Source organism: Pinus tabuliformis, chromosome 5_2 (genome assembly GCF_031772625.1).
Source record: "Pinus tabuliformis cultivar Carrire ecotype Pingquan chromosome 5_2, CPIR1, whole genome shotgun sequence".
NCBI classification, from domain to species: Eukaryota; Viridiplantae; Streptophyta; class Pinopsida; order Pinales; family Pinaceae; genus Pinus; species Pinus tabuliformis.
Genome location: NC_142306.1, coordinates 389,438,358 through 389,457,725, shown reverse-complemented (window position 1 = coordinate 389,457,725; position 19,368 = coordinate 389,438,358). Strand labels below are relative to the sequence as shown.

The following is a 19,368-nucleotide window of genomic DNA, read 5'->3' as shown; positions in this document are numbered from 1 at the left end:
TGAAACAAGGCGATACTACTATGGTGCTGGTTTGCTCCTCCCTAGGTAACAGGCCGCCTCATTGTAATTTGACTCCTAGTCGGTGAACTTTTGACTTCCTAAGGATCTGGAATAAAGCATTAAATGCGCCCTGTAACCAACCACGAGCCTGTTGTTATCCAGCTATACTCGTCCCATTTCGATATATTCGGTTCGAGGTATTCTACGTGCTTTATAAGTTAGGAATTCTGATCATGATTGTCTATTCTCCCTGGATCTCCGCATAAGCCATCGTCGTTTCATTGTTCACACTGAAGCTAGAAATTGCAGGTTCGACCCTGAGGCGAGCTTCTCATCCCTGGCCCAATATGAACCCTAAGAAACATTGGCCTAGTATGTTCAAATCGAAGTCTGCAACATCAACAGGCAATCGTTTGCATGGAACGTCTACTTTTTCAGCCATGGGGCTACCATATTCTGAAGGTCAGCAATACCCTAATCTTAATCCAGCTTATTTAGACGCATAAATATAATGTGGTTTCAGTCATATTTATAGTGCAAATAAGATCTAATGATTTCTTTGTCATATTCAGATAGATTGATAGATTTAATGCAAGTTAAACAGTCTTCAGATGCAAAATGCAGGGATTGTTTCAGTAATCATAAGGTTTTAGTAACTGAGATTTAATGATAAGGTTCAGAATTTTGAAGGGTGCAACTGAAACCTAATGACTGCAAGTATCCGATTAGAGTTCCGGTGCTAATTTTAATCATATCCTCCATGCAGGAGATGTATCATCACCTAATTATGAGAGGGAGAAGGAGAGGAGCCCGCCCAAATCAAAGCCCAGATGGAATCCAAAACCAGAGCAGATTCGGATCTTGGAAAACATATTCAATTCTGGCATGGTTAGCCCTCCAAAAGAAGAACTAAAAAGAATCAGAACTCAGCTAGAGGAGTTTGGACAAGTTGGTGAGGCCAGTGTGTTCTACTGGTTCCAGAACAGAAAATCCAAAACAAAACGAAGACAACGCCAACTGCAAGCTGCCCAAAGATCTAAATCTGGCACCGAGACTGGAACCCTATCTTCCTCTTTATCCACATCAACCACAACAACATCATCGTCTGTCCAGTCCAAACCTGTGACAGACCTTGCTAGCAGTCCAGTGAATTCCATGCTCAATAATATTGAAAATCAACTTCTCTCCTCTTCTGCTGTGCCAGTTTCTTCTTTTGCTGGGCATCAGTATTATCTGCAGGTGAACGAAGAAATGAGGACTAATCAATACAGTAACGTGCAAGCAATAGGAGCAGCAGCAACAGCAGGAGACCCAAAAAAATTTAATGCAGGTACATGCACTGATACTAATGAACCAATATTAATCTCATGACTCGACTTAAACCTCTCTAACATTATGCTTTTTTTGTTGTGACTGAACTGTGCTCTGGGTCATGTCTAATATTATTCCTGATGTGCAGTAACAGGAGTGCAAGATGAATCTATCATTAATGCCAACCCATTGATAACTGTGTTCATCAATGGCATCCCAACTGAAGTCCCTATGGGTCCAATAAGTTACAGAGCTTTCTTTGGGGATAATTCATTTTTAATTCATTCCTCTGGCAAGTCTGTGTTAGTGAATGAATGGGGGTACATCTCAGAGGGCCTGGAGCATGAAGCTACATATTTCTTGGTATGTGTACACTGTATATATGTATATATTCTGTAGTTATACATATAGAATCAGCTTGAGTTCAATTAATTCTCAAAACATTAAATGTATAGAGAATGATCAAGTCTGACTTGGTTGCTGTGTGCTTTCTCCATCTATTTTTGCAGATGTGAAGTTTATTTTATAAGGGTAGATCCGCTTCCTATGTTCGAATTCTAATTGCAAATTGCTGCTAGTATGTTTTCTGTGAATTTCTACGTTACCTTCAGCTTTTATATATTGCAGGCATATATCTCATTTATGTATAGAATGATATTTAATATACTGTGTCAGTCAAGGTGAGGCATGTTGCAGTTTAAACATCAATGCTGTGCCCCTGGACTTTTGTGGTGGTTCATGGGGCTGGAGATGGGTATCTTATGTAGTATGCCCTGCATTGTAGGATTATTTTGTATTTATCTGTGTATTTTTGTACTTTGGAGGTGGCCATGCAACTCAATTGTATAGAGTGGAAGTAAATTATATGAGTGTTCTGTGTTTTTGTGAAGTGTAAACAGTGAATTCTTTTGTATTTCTCTGTGTACTTTGGAGATGGCCATGCCACTCAAATTCATAAGTAAATTCTATGATCCTTTTGTGGTTTGTGTAGTGTAAATCGTGGATAGTGGTCAATCTCATGAAGTGAAAGTAAATTATATGATTCTTTTGTGGTTTGTGAAGTGTAAATTGCGGATACTTGTCAATCTGATGAGTTCAAAGCATCTGCGTTTGCATTTTGGTTATATTTTATATATAAGATTCGTGAAAGTGGAGTAAAGTTGTTTTTTGTTTCGTTTTTTTATATGTGGGATTAGTTTGTGATTTAACAAATTTAATTTAAAAAATATTTCATTTAGTTGTGTCCTAACCATTTTTAATATGGTTAGATTTTTTTGTGTTTTTTTAATTATCTTAATGATTATTACAGTTTAGAAATTCAGTAACTTTTATTAAATTTGATTTGAATTTATATTTATTAAATACTAAATCTATTAAATTTAGAAATTCAATCATTTTAATTAGATTTGACTTGAATTTAAATTTATTAAATATTAAGTAGCTTCAATGGTGGATCACTCTAAGATGAAATGTGATATAAACTATGAAATTCAAAATTCAAGATTCAAATCCCTAATTACCTAGTGCATATTTATAGTCTTCACCGAGATTATAAAGCTATCAATTCTTTTAGTAAAAAGAATTTTATTATTTTTGGTATCTTAGACTAGAGTGACAAGTGGCTACCATTAAATATGTGGGGTCTACAGTCCATAAACAAGTCACAAAGAGGGTTTTGAACTTTAGACATTACTTGGATCACTAATTAAGCTTTCTAATAAGAAAAAAAAATTATTAAATATTAAGAAAATTTAAAATATATATATATATTAAAATAACTAATATGAAATTAAATAATTATAAAAATATAAAAGAAAATGCAATACTTTTCTCTTAGCAAATAATATATATTCATATATATATATATATATATATATATATATATATTGTCAGTGAAATTTCAATCATTATATTAACATCAAAGTGCAGAGTACAAAATGCATCTCAATAAGGTCCTTTCTTTCAGTCCGACCAAACTTGTTGAGATTGGGACCTGGAGAATAACATGAGCTACTGGCTTCATGCATTATTTTCCTGATGGCCTAGGAACCATGATATACATATTGTAAACAAAAGGCGAAACATAACAGAAAGCATCATATTAAGGGGGGAGGGGGGAAGGGGGATTACAGGCGGAGCTGCGAAATAGCCAGCATATTCGTACATATGAAAATCAATATGCTTTACCCTCGCTTCCAGATTGCGAAGGTGGTCCTTGGTGCACCTTTGTTAGCGTCACAAATTATCCAATTGTTCCATGATTTCACTGTGGCCAAATTGAATTTCATTGACGAAAGCTACTAGCTCGTTACAGTCATCATACCTTTGGTTACTAAGGTTGTCCATGTTCACCTGAAAGTTCTAGATTTGAGCAGCGATAAACTCCAGCAACCACATGCCCCGGGGAGCCATCAAATCTCTTCTCTATCTCACAGTTGCCCAAGAAACTCGACAAGATATCATTGTCCCACTCTGGTTGATCTACTTTTCACGGTTTCCACCCCCACAGCGTGGTCTCCCTCAGTGGCAAAGCATCCCAACATAACTAAAACACCTGAAAGGGCGACAGAGCAAACACCCTCCCAACCCCACACAGCAACAGAAAACAATGTAACTTCTACCACTGCCCCAAAAGAGAATTGAGGAGCTATCCTGCACTAGTTGTCACCATAATCAACTCTGCATACTCAGGAAAAGGGGGACAAGAATTCCTCAACACAGGGCTTCAGAAGTTGAACATGGCATCCCGCCACCTCTTCTACACTTGCCTCTATGTATTTCCTCCAGCCAGTCGTGCCCTTCCCAACTGTAATTACTCACAAGGGCCCTGAGAAACCAAAGTCTTATTGTGGCTTCCACTCAGTCCCAACCGACCAGTCTCCCGAACAAGTTTTCCACCACTCATGAACCAGAAGAGGATAATTCACTAGTGCTTGGTCAAGCTCTGTCGGCCTTGTCTCTTCGCCTCTCCCTTGCATGGTGTCACACAAAAGAAATGGGCCGACAAGAATGCCAACCGACTCACTCTCCCTGGACGTTCCAGGGTCCCAAGGATCATCCAACGCTACCAACCCACCCCACACTATGCACCAGTTGTTGGCTTCTCTGCCCCTCCCCCAAGGCCTAGACCTCATCAAGGTGTGCAGGAGCTCCACAACCCTCACCACACTGCACAACACTACCATCTCCCACCACGACCAAGAAATGTGTAACGAGCTCCAAGGATAGGATTTAATATCCATTGTCGTGGGTGACAGCCTCACACATTGGTTGTTGTTATCACGTCTATTAAACATGGAGGTGGGACGCGAGTGGAGGCCAAACAGGCTCCATTTTTGCCTCCTCCACCACTTGTCCAGCAATTAAGGCACCCCCATGAGGGATCTGAAGGTCTGTATCTACAAGATTTTGGATAGTCTGAAGATACCCTGGATCTAGGTTTGCCTTGCTTCTCAAATCCCTCTAGGATGAGGTGGAGTATTTATGGTTACTTATGGATCCCCAGTTTGCCATCCAATCCACCACTCTATTTCCTGAACGAAGCATGTGGCTAGTAGAAACATACTCGAAACCTTACAAGAGTTGCTTGACCCTATCCAATTGTTGCTACAGCCGCCAGCTCCGGGCAAGTTTAGGAATGGCAGAACCATTAATGATATTTTGGGTCATTTGGATAATCAACTCTGAGTCTTCAACTATATTCAGTCATTTTCGATGTTGATCTTATGAAAGAAGCCCGTGTTCCAGAGCCATTAACTCAGCCACATTATTAGTGGTAACAGCATGGTATCCTGCGAAGGTGCCAACTGGTTGTCCTATATGATCTCGAAGAACTCCTCCATAACATGCCTGGTCAGGGTTCCCTTTGGAAGCCCCATTAAAATTAACTTGGATGCATCCCCAGGGGGACTAGAGAAAACCGATGGAGAGGTTGTTCCAGGAGCCTTTGAAGAGGAGTTCACAGGGAATATCAGATTTTGGGCACGGCTAAGGGAGGAGAGGATGCGAGCTTTTGTTGTATTAGCCTTCCAATCTTTAGGATCCCATTTTTCCGAGAGGATGATTTCCCAGATGTTTTCTTGGACTTGTGTCCATAATAGAGAGTTTGAGGGGGCTTGTTCTGAAAGATGGCTCGGTTGTGGTCCTTCCAGACATTCCATAAGAAAAACCCTAGGGAAAGATTCCATGCTCTATTAAAAACGGGGTTGTGGAAATGATGTATCTTTCATTCTTCAATGGTCATCCAAATATCCTCCTGGTTATAGTCTGTGGGTTCAAATAGATCATTTGTCTGCCTCCATACTTCTTTTACAAGCAGACAATCCTTTAATAGGTGTTGGATTGTCTCCTCTGAGGCTAGGCATAGAGCACATCTAGAATGCCCCTTGTAATCATGCTTTACTAATATGTCCCAGGTGAGGATCTTATTGTGCCCCACCAACCATAAGAAATGTGCCACTTTAGGCCATAATCTATCACCCCATATTTGTTGCCATATCTTCCTTATAGGATTATTTAGGGCCATATTTTTTATGATATAAGCTTCTTGTAGAGAGAAGCTATGTGTTGTTGAGTATCCCCACCTAAGTTTATCCAGGCACTGAGATTAGTGGATTCTCCAATGGGCCAATTAATTAAGTAGTGATTCCCATTCATCATTGTTGATGTGAACTAGTCAGTCTTGTGCCTTCTTCCAACAATGCCAACCATTGTCTTCCTGATCTTTTCATTAGTAATTGGTCAAATGCCCCTGTCCTAGGTCCTAGGTCACAGCATGCAGTGTCTAAAAATTGGGCTCTTGGGAAAGGCGAGGATGTTGTTACCATGAGTCATCCCAGAAGAGTGTTGATTGGCTATCCTGGACTTCCCAAAAGAAGTGATCCCGAATAATGTGGCTATTGTGGTTAGCCATTTTCTAGATTGTCGAACCAGTGGTCTCAGAGTGATTCCTCAACAGCTCCCCTTGGGTTTTGCCTTACCCATATTTTTGTGTCTAGATGAGCTTCCATTGTTTTGTGCCCCCCTAAAGCCAACGGCACCACATCTTGGTGTCGAGGGTAGCATTTAAGTCCTTCGGATCTCTGAGACCCGACCTCCCTAGATATTTGGGGAGACAAAGTTTTTCCCATGCTACTAGTGCCCACTTCCATTCCATTATTTCTCCATTCCATAAAAAATTTCCTAAACAGGGCGGTTAACTTTTGGTATATACTTTTAGGGGCACGGAGAGCTAAAAGTTGATATAGGGGTATCACCTAGAGGACGAATTTTAAGAGGGCATCCCTTCCTGTCAAGTTCAAAACACAAAAAGTTGAATTGGAAAGTTTTTTTTGAATTTTAGCACATAATTATTTCTAGGGGGCGACACGAAGAGGGTTGGCCAAGAGGGGAACTCCCAGGTATTTTTAAGGTAGACTTCCTATAGAAAATCCCAAGACCCTGGCCAGGAAGGATTGGACAGGTCGAGGGGTATGAAAGAAAAAAATATTTGACTTATCTTTATTCAAGAGTATACCTGATGCCGCCTGGAATTCTTCGAGGATGCCATCAATTTGCAGAGCTTCTTCAAGAGTTTCTTCCCCATACAGGAGGTTGTCATCAACAAATTGTTGATGGGTCATATCAATAGAGATGCCAGGAAAATGGAGATTTCGCAAGATATTGTCGCTCTTAGTTTCTTTGATCAAACGGTTGAGGCCCTCTGTTGTAATGATGAAGAGGAAAGGCAATAATGGGTCTCCCTGTCGAAGACCTCTAGTGGAACGAAAGGTGGGGGAAGGGGTGCCATTTACCATGATTGAGAAAAAAGGCGTGGAGATTAGTGATTTTATCCAGGTCACTCAATCCTCAACAAAACTGAAAGCCCGAAGGATGCCCAACAACTATGCCCAACTGAGCCTATCATAGGCTTTCGAAAGATCTAATTTAAGCAGCATCCCTTGTTTTTTGTGGGCTTTTAGGGAATGGATGACTTCATGGGCAGTGACAATTCCATCCAGGATCTGCCTCCCTTCAACGAACCTCAACTGTTATGGGCTAATGATGTGATGAAGAATGGGTTTCAAGCAGCGAACCAAAACAAATGAAAGGATCTTGTAGATCACATTGTAGAGGGCTATAGGACGAAAGTCGCTAGGAGAGTCAGCTTCTTTGGATTTATGGATTAGCATGAGAAGGTAGCATTGAGACCTGACCACTCTTTCCTGTGCCTCTAGGATTCCTCCACTAATTCCATGATCTTTGTCCCTAGGATGGGCCATCAAGTCTTGAAAAACTCTGAAGTGAAACCATCAGGTCTCGATGCCTTATTAGAAGGCATACTTTTAACCACCATTTCCACCTCGTCTCTAGCGATTTGGCAAATAAATGCATCATTTTTCTCTATTGTGACCAGTTATGGGACATGAAGAGAAACCCTTGCTATATCCTCTAATCGATCTTACCCTTGTTCTCTCAACAGTGACGAATAGAAGGAAATCAGTTCCCTCTACATGCCTTCATGCCGATCCAGATGAATACCATCCTCAGAGAGAAGAGAGGTAATTTGATTGTGTTGTCCATGGTTGATCATTAAGTGGTGGAGGAAATTTGAATTTTATTCCCCTTCCCTTCGCCACCAGATCCAAGACTTTTTCCACCAAAGGGTCTCTTCTTGGATTCTTCATTCTTCGAGTGTTGAGATCAGGTGCCCTTCTTCGGATACCAGTTCCTTAGATCGACCTTCACACACCATTTTCATTTGAAAATATTCCATCCTTTCCTCGAGATTTTGCTTTTATGTGAAGCTATCCCAAAACTTGTCACAGTTCCACTCTTTAATTCTCTTCTTCAGGGCCTTAAGTTTCCGCCAGAAGACCTGCATACGAGTTTCAATGTCAACCTCGATTTTCTTCCACCATTCTTCTATCTTATCCATGAAGCTTGGGTGCCTTAGCTAGAAGCTCTCAAATCTGAAAGGCTTATTTTTAGGCAAATATGGAAAAGATATGGCAAGGCTTATGGGCCAGTGGTTGGATCCCATGGATGGGAGAATGGATGCCTCCAATGCAAGGTCTCTCAGGATGAAATCCTCAAATAACAAGAAGCGGTCCAACTGGCAGGTGATCTAATGATGACCACCTCGCCTATTGTTCCAAGTGTGGATCCTAGTTTGCGTTCTAATGTACGCCAATTGAAGATTCTCAATTAGGTCATTGAAGGCCTCAGAGGTGGATTCTAAGCGCCTTATTCCTCCTCTTTTTTCCTCAAGATTATGAATTATATTGAAGTCACCTCTTATGATCTAATCTGGTTTGGTCCTGATCTCACTCAAAATCTATAGGTTGCGTAAGACCTCCTTCTTCTGGGGGATCGTTGGTCCATAGATTGTCATCAAGTTGGTCTAAAGGCTAGAGCCTACAGGCCTGAAGCTGCCAAATAGATTATGGTGGGTCCCTATCCATCCTTTTAAAATGATGTTAATGGGGTTCCATAGGATCGCAATTCCTCTCGTTGCTCCTATATCTTTGGTTTTCATGACTTCACTTTGGCTCCAACAAAATTGGCTAGCTTCTTTGAGCTTTTCTTTCGTCATCTTTGTTTCCTAGATCATAACTATATCTAGTTTATACTTTGAGATATTATCTTTAAGGGTTCTGAGCTTACCTTTATTTTTTAAGCCTCGGATGTTCCATGAAATTATCTTCATTGAGAATGAGGAATGGATCTGGGAAAGTAATCCGTTAATTGTCCCATCTGACCTAATTTCAACAAAAGTTCAAATGCTTCTATAATCACTTCCTTAGTCATCTTTTTCCCTTTCTTGCCTTTCTTGGAAGCCCCTTGATCAGGGTATGTGATGGCCAGGGGGCCAGTCTCTCTCCTTAAGGGTTTCAGATCCACTTCTTTCTTGTCAGATTTGGCACTTCATTGGTTGAAAATATTACTGAAGTGGGTCAATTGATTAGTTGGGATGTCTTTAATGTATGATCTTATCCATAGTCTGAAGATATCCAACATTTTCTTTTCTTCTGGCCCAAGTTGATTGTCCTTCTCCTCCTATTCTAGAACTTTTCTTGTTTGGGCTAATGTCTCCTTCAATCTTCGGTCATTCTCTATTGTTTCTGATGCTTTTCTCTTAGCGATCAGTTTATCCTCTTGCCTTCGGGAGACTTTGTCCACTTCCATAGCTTGAAGTGGTGGTTGGGGTGGGATTGGGATCTTGATTGGGTGCTCCTCCACTAGATCTTTGACTTCTCTCTATTATATAGAGAAATCTTGATATTCTTTATTTTTTTCTTTGTTTTTCAGCAAATCATACATGTTTATCTCATTTTTCTATCTGTTGATATTTACATGATAGTCTTACTTTCCATTTTTACTAGAGCCTACTTAAATTTGAAGTTAAATTATTATTGTTGTTACTTATGGAGATAAAGATGTGAATATGCACACCCCTTTGGTGTAGATTACTATATGATAGGGTGCACTATTAAAACACTATTCCTAGGTCATTGATTAAAACCTCAATTAGCCCTTTGTGTTGCATGTGGGTCATAATGGATGTTGGATTTAATAACCAATTAAGCAAGGGAGATAGAGAATTTAGATTCAAAAAAACTCCCTAAATAAACATGTTTGTGTGTGGTTCTATTGCACAAATCGTCCCTTTATATAACTATAGGTGACCATAATAGTTACGTTATATTTACATATTAGATCAAACCATATGCATAACTTTATCTACAAGCATCTCTCCATGAAACTCTTAACCAATTTTTATCACTAACTTTTCTCATTCCTCCTCATTTCTCCTCATTTCTCATTCTTTCTTAGAATTATTGAATTGGTTCACAACATTACAATTTCATTACATAATTTAGACATTAGTTACCATTCACAAGTATGATTTATTCCTTGATACTCTCCTTTCATGAATATTTGTGATCTTAATAATCAATCTTCCACTCTAATTAAAGTAGGCCCTTCTTGATCTTCATATTCTATGTTTTTTGGCTTCATTGTTCATTGTTTACATCTTCATTTGGTCTTCTTCACCTTTGATTTTTTTCAATTTACATTTTGTAGTTGCAAACATAAACATAATTTCTAACCTTTGCAACACGATCAATAATCATCTTGGGTTCTATTTGGATTACTCATAGCCACATCTCTGGTTTTTTTTGTGTTACTCATAATCATTACACCTATAAGTGTTTGTGGATGACCCTTAACCATCACACCTCTAGGTTTCTATGGAGTAACCTTAACTATTACATCGTCAAATTTTTACATTGACATACCTTCACTAATTCTCAAGTAATTTCAACTTACAAACAAACATTACATTATGTGGTTTTAGAAAACCACAAACCATACACATTGATGGTTTCAAAGTACCACAAATGTACATTACATCAAATATTTCAAATGACCATGAAGCATATACATCAATGGTTTCAAATTACCTCAAACACATATTACATCAAGTGGTTTCAAATGTCCATGCCCCATACATAATAATTGTTTTAGATTACCATAAACATTCATTTGTCATGATAGGTGTTTTTGGCTTACCACGTACCTTGCACTAAAGTGGTTTTTATAGCACCACAAGAATTTCAATGGGGGTATAGTTTCCTCATGAGGCTTACATAGAAAGCATTTAAATTATATTTGTTTTACTTAAATTATATTTGTTTTACTTCAAATTATATTTGTTTTGCTTAAATTCCGGTTTGAAATATTCCAATTAAATGAACTTATTCACATAAATGATAATCATTTCATTTTGTAAAGTTTATTTTTCACAAAGTAGAAAAGCACTTCCTATTGTAGAATTAAAGCTTATCATGTTCTCTTTTATTGTAGATTTTATGATGTCCTCCAATATAAGTCCAATGAGAATAAGAGTTGCAACTAGTAGTCCCAACAACTAAAAAAAATTCATACGTCGATAGCATGTTCATGTTCAAGCTCTGCAGTAAATTATTCAAGAAAATGGATAAACAATATTAATTTCATTTTACAAATGTTACAATGAGAGATTTGCATAATGAATCTCTTATATCAAAAAGCATGAGTATCAAAATCAAATTGCAAAACGCTTCTATTCCAAATGGTTTATACATTAGCAATTATGAAACTAAACAATGTATCTATAATTAACATTGTAACTGAGGCATGTTTATCGAAGTTTGCAATTATGGCATATGCAAAGCTCTTTATGTTTATGCACATGCATTTGTTCTTCTTCGCATATGCTTTCTTCGAAGAACCAGCTCTGCACAACCACCCCTGCACATATATCTTCACATAGCTATTTTTCGTAGTTATGGGGTATGTTCATAAATAATAATAATTATAATAATAATAAAACAACATAACACAAATCATACATGCAAAACTGCAAAGCGAGTTCATAATTTGCAAAAAACTCTCGAGCTTTCATTGTATTAACCTCTACACGGGTTGATTTTGAAAACCGGAGCGGAGTTTTCGGCGCTAGGGTTTCGTTTCGGCCCTGGTTGCTGCTAGCGCCTGCGGCGGCAGGGCTACCTCGGGTTTCAGGCCGCCCCCCTTCCGACATCGCTTGGTGCTCCGACGGGCTCGCTGCATCTGGTGGGGCTTGCAGATTTCAGCGGCTCCGGTAACCTGTGGTTTCTTCATCGGCCTCCGCTACCTCTCTCTACTGCGGATCTTCCACAGCGCGTCCGGCTTTGCTTTGAGCACTGAGTTTTGGTGGCGGCGGAGTGTGTCCATTCGGCGGACTTGCTCATCTTCTGCGGCTCTGTTTTGCCTCCAATCTTTGTGCTGAGCCGCGGTGCGGGGGCGTGGGCTTTGCTTGGGCCTCTTGTTATTCTAGATGGGGGCGAGGTGGCTGCCCTAGCCGCCTCTGCCCCCGGATCCGAATCGCTTCCGCTCTGGTTGGACCCTGATGGGTTCCCTTGCTGAGGCGTTGTTTTTTGGCTTTCTGCTGGCTTACCTCTGCAGTTATTGGGGGCGTTGAGGGATCTGTGGTGTAGAGTCAGTCTCTGCACCGATTCGTGCCGCCTCATCTATGGCTGTACTGGTTGGTTTTTATCTGGCTTCTTTGGAGATATGGGTGGTTTCTTCCTCTGGTTCTTCGGATTCAGCAGGAGAGTTTTGAGGGGGTGGGGGGGTGTGGCTACCTTGGCTGCTCCCTTCCATTTCGTGCCTCTCCTCCTTGTTTTGGCGGCCATTTCGAACTTTCTGCACATTTCTCAGGAGCTTTTGTTTTTTTTCTGTTTATTTTAGCTTGTGATGGGTAGGGGTATACTCCTGTTGGGGTTTACATATCCATTCTTCTTGCTGCCCTGTTTTAAGGGCTTTTCTGCATTACTTCTCTTGAAGTATTGTTATTGTAAGTGGTTTACCCACACTACAGCATATGCGTTCAGCATCTACAACATGTAATCTTCTATTTTTAATGGAAATTACGAATTCTATTTCTTCGGAAAAATTAACCTCTACACTTCACATAGTTTATTAATAATAAAATAACCATTGGTTTAGCACACACACAACTACCTTTGCACATTTTTTTTCAGAAAGCTAATAGTAAATAGTACTCCACAACTGACAATTCAAAAAAAAAATTGGCGATCCATATCCATATTACTTCCTCATATTAGTAGAGCGTAATAAAAATGAGTCTCAAACTATCCATTCGACGAATATTCTGGGTAATAGGCTCAATCAACAATGCAAGGAACGGAAATAGGTCCATTACATAATTACCATTTGGTCTCTAGCCTAATCTCTAATTTAGTAACTATACTTTCTCCACATGTCCTTTGTCTATGACTAACTTCTCTCACTAGTCTCTTATAGATATGAGCTACTCATTAGTACACTGGAAACACCATCAACAGCTACAATAGCAAGGGGCACACCAGCACCAATAGCACATCTAACTGAAAATCATAACTTTTTCTCTAGTCCAATATGAGTCAATAGAACACTAAAATTGGTTCTTTAAAAGTAGTATATATACTTGAATTGACTTAATAGATATGGAAGAGAGTATTTTATAATATCGATAAATATAGCCTTATTGATATCTTTGCAACTAGTTGTGATAATGTCATTACGTGTGGATTTATTGAATTTATATTAATAGAAGTACTTGGAATTGATTAATTATTGCATGTTAAGTGCGAAAATGAAGTTTATGCATCGGGAATGCAGAGAATTATTTCAACAATTTGTACATTTCCTGCTATGATTATGATGATTACGAGTTGCAATATGTCATTAATATGAATATTAATATTTGCTAAGAATCAATGCAATGCGCAACGCTAATATTGATAAATGAGATTTGATATTGTATATGGTTCTGATCTTTCTACACTTACTCTTTGCATCCAAACAAACCTTTGCACTTTCGTACGTGTTCAGATAAAAAATACATAGTCCAAAGTACTTAGTGCGGAAGAAAATTATTTTGCGAGAATGCAAAGAAATCATTATTTTACAGTTCCATAGATTCAAATATTATTAGTTATAACATTAAACCATATTTAAATGATTCAATAAACCAGAGAATATATTCAACAATAGTCATATTATTCAACCAAATAATAAAGGATAATGTTAAGTTTTCTTCTTTTATTTGGAAAGTGTTGGTTAGTATGAGCTATATGGAAGAGAAATTTCATAGGATTGTCCAAAGTACCAAAGTTTGAACAATGAAAGCTTGAGAGCTTCTTCAATTAGTTGTGCAAAAAAATTTGTGCGCACTTGGTGATGTGTATATGAAGATGGTTGTGCAGAGGTAGTTATGCGGAAGTGGTTATACTGATTTGAATTGGGGAAGATTAGTAATTTTGTGCTAATTCCCCTCATCATAATATAAAAATGTACTTGAGGTTTTCACTCCAAAATAGCAAGTAAAAGCATGAATTTTATGTGTTTTTACTTAAGTTAGTTTCATAAAGAAAACTTAAAACAAGAAACCAAAACACTGAATGGAAGCATGTATCAAACAATAATACACCAGCCATTGATAAAGGAGTTCACTCCTCTTGGGCTACATCTCCTTAGATCATCTCTAAAGGCATGACCCCTTCTCATTATGCTCAATATCAAGAAAAGAAGAGTACATAAGTTGTTGAAATGAAATGACTAGTTTCTCCTTCAAAGAAATAAATTCCTACAAAAGTTATCACTCCATATACATGTTAACCTATAGTTAAACATGTAAATCTTCAACAAACATAGGCATCTTACACCAAGACCCCATACCCCAACTTCCAAGAACATAAACAGTACTACAATCCACTTGAAGTACTTAAGCAATTCTCTTTCTCCATACACATATAGAGCAAAGAAGAAATAAAGCTACAGCATTGTTGTAATGGTTGTTGTAGAAAGCACATGGAGGCTGGAAGACCCCTGCAAGGTCATCTCCACCTTCATGCTCCTCCATAAATTGAATTAACACTCTAGTCGACCAGAGCACCCATAGGCTTCACTTTACAAAAAAATCCTATCTAGAAGTGCTCCTTTGCACCTGAAACCTATTCCAATGAGTTCAGAACGCCCAAAAATGGCTATCTAGCCTTTTTTTGCAACCCATTTGGTCAAAAATTGTCTTAGTTATGACTTTTGTCAGTCTTTCCACAATTTTCTCTTCCAAATCTGGCTTACTGCCAATTAAATTCATTATCCATAGTTAAAATTAGCGGTTCCACTGAAATCAGTGGTTTTGTCATCATTCCCGCCTATCTCGTGCTTAAGTGCCGAGTGGTGACATGCGGAGTGGTGGTCTGGCAGAAAAGGCTACGGTTTTGCAACCTGTGAAATATCACAATCGTAATTGGCTTTCGGCGAAGGGACGGTCTTGTTAACACTCCTTCAAAAACTGTGATTATCGATCTAGTAGACCCACCGGGATTATAAACCTCAATGCATAAAACATCGCATTCGGGGTCTTCTCGCTATCAGAACTCATCGCTCATCACAACCGGCACTTTCCCTCGACGAATATCAAAGTACATACACTGTGATAGCATTGCATCCGTTGGGGTTATAAAATACAATGTATAACAATAACATATCCAGGAAGTCTATTGTAGTTCGCAATGTTAACGACGGAATGTTGTGCAATGCGATATCGACAAACCCGACGGGGACTTAAACTGTGACATATAAAATCCTGTGATCGGGTTCTCATCGCAATCGACGTTAATCCATGTATCATCTATATACATATCAGTGGGTACCGGGTACGATATGCGATTGTAATATATTGCATCGCAACCCTTAGCACCAGAGGTTGATTCTTTAGCATCGCACCTAAGCTCTATCGGGGATCAATTCTTTACCCATACCACTTGCCGCTATGATATGCGATATGCAAGGACCAATGGCGAGCTACCACTTGGTGCCTCCCATTCACTGAAGGGCTATGCCATGTCATCTAATCCTGCCATGTCATCAAGTCAACCCTAAACTTTGACTTGATCTAACTTTTGCATACAAGCTCAGATTTAAGTCTCATTCACATCGTTGGATTCAAAATGATGAGCTCTTCAATCTGAAACTAAGCTGATAAAAATTCTAACACTTCAAATTTTTGACAAATTTTGAGCTCCTGGTCATATACGTATACAAAATAAGTTGTGTGAACATAGTTGTATGTGCACAAAGGGGTATGGTAGGACGAATATTCGATTCGGCTAATCTTATTTCAAATGAATTGTTTTTTCAATGAGTGAACTTTTACAGATTTAGCGTCGACATGCATGAGTGTGGAGCTTTGTTTGAGTTTGAAGAGTGAGTGTGGGAAAGTTCAAAGCGAATATACAATGTCCCACAGTCAACCTCTATGCAATATTTATTATGAAACATTTCCAATAATACAACCCTGCACATATACTTAATCCTTTAATCACTTTATTGCTAGATTCTTGAGTACAAAAGATCTTGATTCTACTATATTACGAAAAGTGTTCACTTACAAATGTGCTTATGCAAAGATTTTTCTACACATATCGAAATAATATTATTATGTTATCAATGAATGTTACCAATAATATCTTATACATAGTCATATGCAGCCTCAAAACGTGAACGTATGTGAATGCAGAGGTTTATGTTCCTTGTTTCACACACCATCCTCCCTCAGACATTTGAAATCATTGCGTTATTTCAAAGAAAAAAGATCAAAGTTTGATCCAATTGTAATAATGATTATTTAACAACATTGAACCTAATGACTATCATGTGCGGTGGAAGCCATACGAAGGTGTTTTATTCCCCTGAAATTATCGGATGACCTGGGTTCTGTTCAGAGGAAGCATGTGTGGAGAACAAATGCAGATGCATATTTCTTTGACTGTCCATTAAAACACATTCTTGAATACAGAATTAGCTATCCAGAGATGCTTTTGCATATCCGATAACAAATGCATGTTCTCCAACACTTTCACTGTGCCTAGAGCTTTTTCCAATGTTTATCAAAATAAGAAACATACACCTCTCTTTTTGAATTGTTACTTAGCAATGTATTTCGCAAGTGTTGCTTCCTCCTCAAAACATCTAGGACCCACATGAATTAATAATGCTTTCAAATGTCAATACTAATTGTTTTGTGAAGGAAGTTGTATTTCTATGTTTAGCGACATGCTTTTTTGTCAATAAAACAATTAATTAAGGGTCTTCATTACAAGATTAAATGTAAATCGTTTTGTTATTTTTATGGTTGATCGATCTTGCATTTTTTTGCACCTTTTCTTCTAAGCCAGTTGTAGTATTATCCATATTTGTTTATCTAATTATTAGTTAGAGATAATTGGTGGTATGTATAGAACATTACCAGAGCTATCGAATCATTTTGTCTTAATGTTAAGTGATCGTGTATGTACATGAGAATTTTGTATTGTTGTACTGAATACCTATAAAATAATGTACATGATCATAATGAACTCATATGTATTTCATTTCGTACATCCCTGCTATTTAGTACACGTATATCAACAACATTAAGGCAATAATCGTTACCAAAGTAAGAAAGGAAATCATTTTCAAATTTCAAGATTTATTTTACCAGCTACCATTAACGTTCACTTTGAAATTTTTAATTGCTATTTATTGAAAGTGTTAAACGTGTCGATAAATCTATAAATCAGATCTGAATCGTGCAACAGGTAAGAAAAAATGGCATTGTACTATTAAATCATTATTAATAGTTTTAGTAAACGAAAACGTTTGTTAGAAATCATGAGAAAATGTATATGCCACCAGCTGGAACATGTTATGGTAAAGCTTTGTATCGTGATGTTGAAAATCATGTATTAGAGTGTTCGTAAATCAAATTCCCTTCAATGTTTTTCGTATTACAGTATCAAAATAAAATAAATCATCCACGATTTAGTGGTGGGGGTCAACTTAGTAACTAAATCAATTACTAATAGAAATATCCAAGAACGTTTATGCATAATATTTATTTACAATTGTTTACAGTTATTGTTTGTAGTTTCAAAGCTAACTGACATAAGTTGCATGAGCTTTTGTATTACTACGTATATCCACTTAGTCGTTTCGAAAATTTGTACGAATGTCAAATTGTGCAGAAATTTCAACCTAAAATCATGAATCCAAGAAATTGTTGACAAATTTTGGGAAATATAAGCCGGAAAATGTATCGAAAAACCTTTCAAAATGTAGTACAGATAGACAATTGCCTTATATTCTATCGCAAATTTATGTTTGTATGACATGTATTTCAATGATATTAAATCAAGAGAAATATACGCAATAAGTGGACAAGATGATTTTGCAATATTGATACTTATTTCCATTACTTCCAGTAGGTGTTGGCTTTGACATATTCAATTGTTATTTAATAAGAGTGGCGTATGTGGTAGTTTCCATGCGAAGAATAACAACAACTGGTAACTGGACTGGAGCAACAAATTCTGAATTCACGCAACATTGGAAACGAATATAAGTAGTAAATAAACTAACCAAATTATTTGAACTTATACATTCGACCAAGTGGGATTTGAATCTGCAAATGGAAAAGAAGAGAAACACAGACATTTGCACTAGTGAATACTTTCCTGCACTCACATCTGAGTGGAATCAACGTTATTCAATAGTTAATTTTCTCAATTGCTTAGGTTCTTTCATAATTTTCTCTACAACATATTTATTTTTTCAGTACAATTTTTTAGGGATTTGTATTTGCTCATTTCTCCCTTTATGAACACAAGAACTATAGCAAAAGTTTCAACACATGCAGTAGTCATTGCATCTTATCAAATCTATCACATGCAACACACATTCCATTTTATCAATTCACTATTGCTTTCTCTTTTGCCTCTGGTATTTGCATTTTCTTTTCCCTAATAACCTAAATTGCATCTAAACAAAGAACCAATGCAATTTTTGCATGTCATAATGTGCAAGAAAATAGTGCCTCTAAATCTTTGTCTAATTCAAAATATGTTTACACAACACATAGTTTATTAAATTTACAGATAATCAAGTATCAAATATCGAAAATGGATGCCCAAAGAGTAGCTAAAGAAAAACAGAACCAAAAATTCCTAAATCCTACACAACAATCTTCACCTTCCACACCAATTAATGGTGCAACATCATCCACGACTCTAGAGGAAAACTAGTTATTGGTGACTCAGCAAGTCATCGAGATGAGCAAGATATTTTTCACAAATTATTTCCAGACCAAATGCATACAGTTCAAGCAACCAATTCCAAAATGAAGAATAATTACAAAGCCATATAACCATATGCACAGCAAATTAACACACAAAATTTAAACTGGCTAAAAACATAGAGAGCCATCATGTGGTCTCTCATGCTCATGTACTTCACATTATTCAAAAAATTTAATAATACATTTAAATACATGAGTAAGTGGTCTAAGATAGTGCGTCTATCTTAGACTCACTTGGTTGAGACAATTTCTCAACTTACACACTAATTTAAGAGAGCTAGTTGGAGAGAATCTCTCATCCAAACTAGACTCCTTAGTTTGAGGAATTCTCATGATTTTATTTATCTAATTTAATAATTGGATTTATT

General features: G+C 37.6%; 1 protein-coding gene across 1 annotated transcript; it reads left to right on the top strand.

The window, feature by feature from the left end:
• The first annotated feature begins 347 nt into the window (after positions 1-347).
• On the top strand, positions 348-1,826 carry LOC149159151 (WUSCHEL-related homeobox 11-like). Its single transcript, XM_089434205.1, has 4 exons — positions 348-453; positions 782-1,330; positions 1,460-1,674; positions 1,821-1,826. The coding sequence occupies exons 1-4, from the start codon at positions 348-350 to the stop codon at positions 1,824-1,826; spliced, it is 876 nt and encodes a 291-aa protein (XP_089290331.1).
• Positions 1,827-19,368: the final 17,542 nt, after the last annotated feature.

Coding starts and splice junctions, on each gene's coding strand:
- LOC149159151 (XM_089434205.1), top strand. CDS start 348: ATGAACCCTAAGAAACATTGGCCTAGTATGTTCAAATCGAAGTCTGCA. Junction 454..781: donor TTCAGCCATGGGGCTACCAT/ATTCTGAAGGTC, acceptor ATGTATCATCAC/CTAATTATGAGAGGGAGAAG. Junction 1,331..1,459: donor CCCAAAAAAATTTAATGCAG/GTACATGCACTG, acceptor CCTGATGTGCAG/TAACAGGAGTGCAAGATGAA.